Raw genomic sequence first — 6,086 nt, 5'->3', positions numbered from 1 at the left:
TCGGCTCGCGGACAGGCTACTAGGCCGGTCTGATGATGCCACCGAACTCGGCAATGTCCGTAGGCAGAGCGAGCATGAGATGAAGCGATGCCTCAACTGGTGGGATCTCACCTGGTTTGGCTTCGGCTCTGTCATTGGTGCAGGCATCTTCGTCCTCACCGGTCAAGAAGCCCATGATCACGCAGGACCTGCCATTGTTCTCTCTTATGTTGCCTCTGGCATCTCTGCCATGCTTTCTGTCTTTTGTTACACTGAGTTTGCTGTTGAAATACCAGTTGCAGGTGGCTCCTTCGCTTATTTGCGCGTGGAGCTGGGCGACTTTGCAGCATTCATAGCGGCGGCAAACTTGATTCTTGAAAGCATTATTGGTACAGCTGCAGTAGCGAGGTCATGGACTTCGTACCTAGCAACCCTCCTAAATCGAACCCCAAATTCATTAAGAATCCGTACCAATCTTGCGAAGGACTTCAACCTGCTGGATCCAATTGCAGTTGTCGTACTCATAACCACTTCAACCATTGCAATTTTAAGCACAAAGAAGACGTCTTACTTCAACTGGATTGCTTCGGCTATCCACTCAATTGTCATAGTTTTTGTCATAGTAGCTGGCTTTGCCCATGCTAACACCAATAACTTGGCACCCTTTCTCCCTCATGGAGTCCAAGGCGTATTTCGAGCAGCTGCTATCGTCTACTTTGCCTATGGTGGATTCGACAACATTGCCACGATGGCAGAAGAAACAAGAAACCCTTCAAGGGACATACCGCTAGGTCTATTAGGCTCAATGTCAATCATCACAGCAATATATTGCTTGATGGCACTTGCGCTGAGCATGATGCAGAAGTACACAGAGATTGACCCAAATGCAGCCTACTCTGTTGCCTTCAAAAGTGTAGGAATGAAGTGGGCACAATATCTTGTGGCCCTTGGTGCGCTCAAGGGGATGACAACGGTTCTTCTTGTCGGTGCACTCGGGCAAGCTCGGTACACCACTCACATAGCAAGAAGTCACATAATTCCTCCTATTTTTGCCCTAGTTCACCCAAAGACAGGTACGCCGGTCTACGCAACTCTTCTGATTACTATTTGTAGTGCCTGCATTGCTTTGTTCTCGAGCCTGGATGTGTTGGCGAGCTTGTTATCAATAAGCACGCTCTTCATCTTTATGATGATGGCAACAGCACTTCTAGTGAGGAGATACTATGCAAGGGGAGTCTCAACCCAAAGAGACCTGTTGAAGCTAGTGATTTGCCTAGTATTCATCATTGGTTCATCAATGGGCACTTCAGCTTATTGGGGGTTGAGACCTCACGGATGGATTGGGTATCTAATTACTGTTCCATTGTGGGTTGTGGGAACATTGGGGATTCAAGTATTTCTTCCCCAAAGACATAGTCCAAAGGTGTGGGGAGTTCCTTTGGTGCCGTGGATTCCATCTTTGTCTATTTCCACGAATCTATTTCTCATGGGGTCTTTGGGAGCTGATGCATTCATAAGGTTTGGCATCTGTACAGGCATAATGATTATTTACTATGTGTTCTTTGGGGTTCATGCAACTTATGACATGGCCCACGGGCGATGCGATAAGCTGGATGAAATGGAAGTACAGAAGAATGGTGACATCAAGAGAGAAGAAGAACCAGGTCCTTGAAGAGTGAAGTGCAAAAGCGTGTGGTGTGACTTTTCTAGTTCTTTCTGATCATGAATAAGATGTGGTTTGTTCGTAGCAAGAATGTTCCTAATCCAGTGTATATACAGATAACTAAGATATTTACTGAAAGTTAGAAAGAACGTAATAAAATCTTCAACTATCTGAGAAACTAACATGTCGAAACTTTTTCTGCAGTTCTCGACTCATGAATAACCTTTGAATTCAGTATTCACTTTCAGGCTACCCACCCACAGAAATATTCTCAGCGGTAGTGTATCCCTTACTGTCTGAAGCTCTCCTTTTGCTTTCATCCTCCTCTTTTACTCAATATTTCAGTACATACAGTGGCTCCTTCTTTGACCTAAGTTACATCCTTAATGAAAAAAATGATGGTACATGTACAACCACAGTTAAGCGATGCACTTTAGTAGGAGCAAGTAAGTTTCGTAAACTAACCCATTGCTGCTGTTGTCAAACCCCAAGCCTCGTCTGTCTATAGAATTTACCAATTTCTGCAGGCGTTAAAATGTAAGGATCCAATTAGTCCCATGCTGACTAAATGCGGAATCAACTATGGGTTTATAGTGATTGGGTTCCTCTGACAGTTATTTTTAAGTTTCTAATGATATAAGATCGTACACGAAATTCCCAGTAGCAGAGCGGAGCTCAAAAGTTCTCTCAAGATAACTCATTTATAACTAGAAGAACAGCTAATGTCACATAGTTTGGTTTAGGGGTAGAATCAAACTTGAACCCTAAACGTATTTCTCCACTAGAAAACTCTGCCCACAATGCAAAGTCTCCTCCTTTGATCATTGACACAAACAACGAACTAAAAGGAAATTCCAGTAACATTGCATACAATCTCGAAGAATCTTCTGAAAAAAACAAGAGGAGCATTCTAGAGTTCTATCAAACACATCATGTTGTCTGTCGTTCTAAAATTTATTTCCAGTAAAAATTTCATAAAATTTAATAAGCTTAAAATAACCATGCTAATACGATATAAATTGAGAATGTACCTGAAATAAGAAGCTATCCTCAAGCATTTCTCATTTGGGCATTTCTGCAAACAGATGATGCGCACGTTTAATTTTCTTCAAATAAGAAAGAAATTCATGTACATTGCTGTGATTTGCAGCTGAAGAGAGAATTTACCTTTGACAACGAAGCGATTCCTGGAGCAACAGAAAATTTGAGGACTGTTTTCGGGGGAATTTAGATTCTAGGTTTTTATTTAATTCTCGGTTCAGTTCAGGTTTTGCGTGCGAATCTGGTTATGGCTCCACATTATTAATTAATTATGTAGGAATTTAAAGAGAAAAGAAAAAGTGTTACTTTTGAAATGTTAGGAGATTTCCTGTCAATCATCTAAACATAAGAAGAATTTTCTGTAATTTATCCAGTTTGCAGTCCTATGTTCATTAGTTTTTCTCTAATTTAAGGGAGTAAATACCACAAAAGTAATGGTAAAAAAAAACTTTTAAAGTTGGGAGGCGAGGAGGAATATTCTCATTTGCATAACAAAGTGAACTAATGTGTCAATAAAAAAATTTGAGAGCACATAAAGTGTTGCCGACGATTTTGCTAACAGATGTGGGTACTCTTTAGGGAAGGAGAAATGTGGAAAGAAATGAATAGCATTTGAATCTCTCCTGTATTACTTATTTTTCTTATTACCTCTCTTCTCTCTTCATCTGCATCCTTAGTTACAGACAATCTTTGCAGCTTACTAATTATATCTCTTCACTAAAATGAACCATATGAATAATATTATTTATCTAAATTATATAAAAAAAACTTTTTAATTATTGGACTTATTGAGATAAACCAATAATATTGACTCATGTAACTAGGTGTAGGCATCGCCTACAATCAAGATTGTAGAGAATCTGCACTCTCTTTCTCACGTCCTAGTGAGTGCTCATAGGGCACTTGTTAGAAAAAGCCTTGACCAACTAAGGTTACATCCCTCTGATTTTCAACTAATCTCTATTAGATTGATTCTTCTTCTTCTTCTTCTTATCTTTCAAAAAAAATCATTATTAGATTTGAGGATTGAGGTTGATAACTTTTGAGAATATCTTACTTGATTGGGCTAAAATATCATATTAGCCTATAAAGTGACACTCATATACCAATTTAGCCTATAAATTGACACCGGCAACAGTTTAACCTACAAAGTGACTTTTACGATGTCAAATTGCCATTTTCGACGTTGGAGTTCGATCTAACGGTTAAGTTATCACGCGAGTGCACATGGGCATCCGTTTTAACAGATTCTATGCTGATGTGGCAGATGGGAGATGACATGACATAGTAGTTAGTTTAATTTAAAGTTGAAGGGGTTTCAAAAATTAGGGCTTTTAAGAATTGGGGATGAAACTAGGGATTGAAGGGAATTAGGGCTTCATTGGTCTCTTCACGCTTCGCCATGCTATCATCAAGCTCTAGTATCCAGTCAATTAGCAGCATTGTAAGCTTTGGCTATAGTTTCAACAGGTTTATGTGTGTACAATGGTGGAATGAAGTAGGTAAGAGCTGTGGTTTGAAAATTTGTCGTTGCGGATTGGAGTGTGAGTTCTATACTTCGATGATAAATGATAATACAGGGAGGAGATTCTATCGCTGCCCAAAATACAACGTATGTTCTTAAATTTTATGACATTTGTGTTTCTTCAATTTTATCAGAGTGGTGATTGTAGGCTTTGGGAGTGGTTTGACGCTCCTATGTGTATGGCTGCTTCTCCACTATTTTCTCTTCTAAGAGAAGAAATTAAAGAGTTGAGGAGCACATTAAAGACAACTGATGACACTGCCAAGACCAGTTTAGTGAGTCTCGTAACGAAATTGCCAAGATGAAAGAAGATTTTGGCATGTGCCAGATTGAAACTGAATCATATATGCAAGAGTTGTTGAAATTGAGAAGAAAAAAAATTTAATGGAGAATGAAATTAAGTTGTAGATTGTGAAGATGAGAATGATGAAGAGGGTTATTTTGTATCTTGTTTTGGTTATAATTTGTTTGGGTTTGTATGTTGTTAAAAATGGGTGATTGTAAAAACAGACTTGACTCGTGTAAGAGATCATGTAATAAAATCATGTTATGTGTATGTGTGTGATGAATGTGCAACTGATATATGTTCTTCATAAAAAACCCCAAAATCTAGGCATGTGCAATATGCACAACATGTATACATGTACAACTTGTATACATGCACAAATTGTATATATACCCTTGTACATAGGCACAACTTGTATATATACACAAAACCTGAACACAATATGTACAACTTGAAAATAACCACATTGAGAATATATTGTCATTGCCAAAATTATTTTATCCACAAAAACAAGCACAAAATATATAGAAATAACAATATAGGCTAAACTGGTCATAGTTTTTCCATATTCAAATTAATCCCAAAATACATCTGAAAATATAAACGAATATGTATATTTAACCATAAATTTACAAATTAGTCCAACACTTAAGAATCATTTTGAGTTGAAGGTCCAATAAATATTGGTGGTGCTTGACTTGATCCTCTAAAAGCTATATCACCATGCTCACCCTGTCACAGTCCACAGCCTTCAGGCATGCCTATGCTACTATCTCCACCACTTCCTCTAGCTTCTGAGCTTCCCTCATGTCCATGGCCTCTACCTCTAGATCTTCCCCTTCCTCTACCCATCCCTCTAGCATTAGTTTCTGGAGCTGATTATGCTTTCATTTCTCTTCTAGTGCTGGTTCTCATGGCCTTTTTCTCTACTATTATTAAAGCTGCTATAGGGACATTGTTTCTGGTTAATTCATCTTGTGATTAACCTATTTTATTCTTCCTTCCTCTTGGTCTACCACCCTTATTTCTTGTTTGGCTTGTTGATCCTACATTGCTAGTTGAACCTCCATCATTTTCTTGAGATTGTGATACCTACATTGCAAGAAAAAAGAATATATTTGTATAGTGAATACCATTCAACTCAGTATATAGAAGTAGAAATAAACCAAATAGTGTTACTTGGTGAGTAGCTTATTTTGAATGTGGGCAATTCTTTCTAGTATGTCCACTTTCTCCACAATTAGAGTACTTTGTTGGGACTCCTGCTCTTGAAGCCTTGTTGATTTTTCTTGTCGGTTCATCAGAGTCCCTCCTTCTAGCAGTTTTGGCCTACCTAGCTTCCTCTTGACAATATTGGGTGGCAAAACCATACTCTCTCCTTCCATGTCCCAAAATTTGCTACCCTCAACATGATTCGGTAATTTATAATAACACATCATGTAAGTGTCTTTCCTATAAAAGTCAAACACATAGTCCTCAATCTTCCTTCTCATAAAGAGGATTGCAACAATGGCATGAGCACATGGGTGTTCGCGGGAAAAATCGTAGCTTTCTTCATTGTTGATATCATTGCTATCTCAGTTAACAACTTT

General features: G+C 38.6%; 1 protein-coding gene and 1 long non-coding RNA gene across 5 annotated transcripts in view; one reads left to right on the top strand and one right to left on the bottom strand.

The window, feature by feature from the left end:
- The window catches only part of LOC109828800 (cationic amino acid transporter 5), a 3,319-nt gene extending 1,507 nt beyond the window's left edge, over nt 1-1,812 (top strand). The window contains exon 2 of one of the 2 annotated variants that reach the window (XM_020395745.1): nt 427-1,812. In XM_020395745.1, the coding sequence (XP_020251334.1) occupies nt 427-1,651 (1,225 nt within the window). In that variant the 3' untranslated portion in view covers nt 1,652-1,812. The other variant, XM_020395744.1, reaches the window with a different exon arrangement.
- Nucleotides 1-3,267, bottom strand: part of LOC109828803 — a 36,315-nt gene extending 33,048 nt beyond the window's left edge. For 2 of the 3 annotated variants that reach the window (XR_002243845.1, XR_002243844.1), the window contains exons 1-3: nt 2,810-3,267; nt 2,674-2,717; nt 2,108-2,163 (exon numbers count right to left, since the gene is read on the bottom strand). This is a non-coding gene — a long non-coding RNA (uncharacterized LOC109828803). The remainder of the gene's footprint in view (nt 1-2,107; nt 2,164-2,673; nt 2,718-2,809) is intronic. The other variant, XR_002243846.1, reaches the window with a different exon arrangement.

Source organism: Asparagus officinalis, chromosome 1, assembly GCF_001876935.1.
Source record: "Asparagus officinalis chromosome 1, Aspof.V1, whole genome shotgun sequence".
NCBI classification, from domain to species: domain Eukaryota; kingdom Viridiplantae; phylum Streptophyta; class Magnoliopsida; order Asparagales; family Asparagaceae; genus Asparagus; species Asparagus officinalis.
Note: the sequence above shows the minus strand (reverse complement) of the source record. Positions and strands in the feature narration are given on the sequence as shown.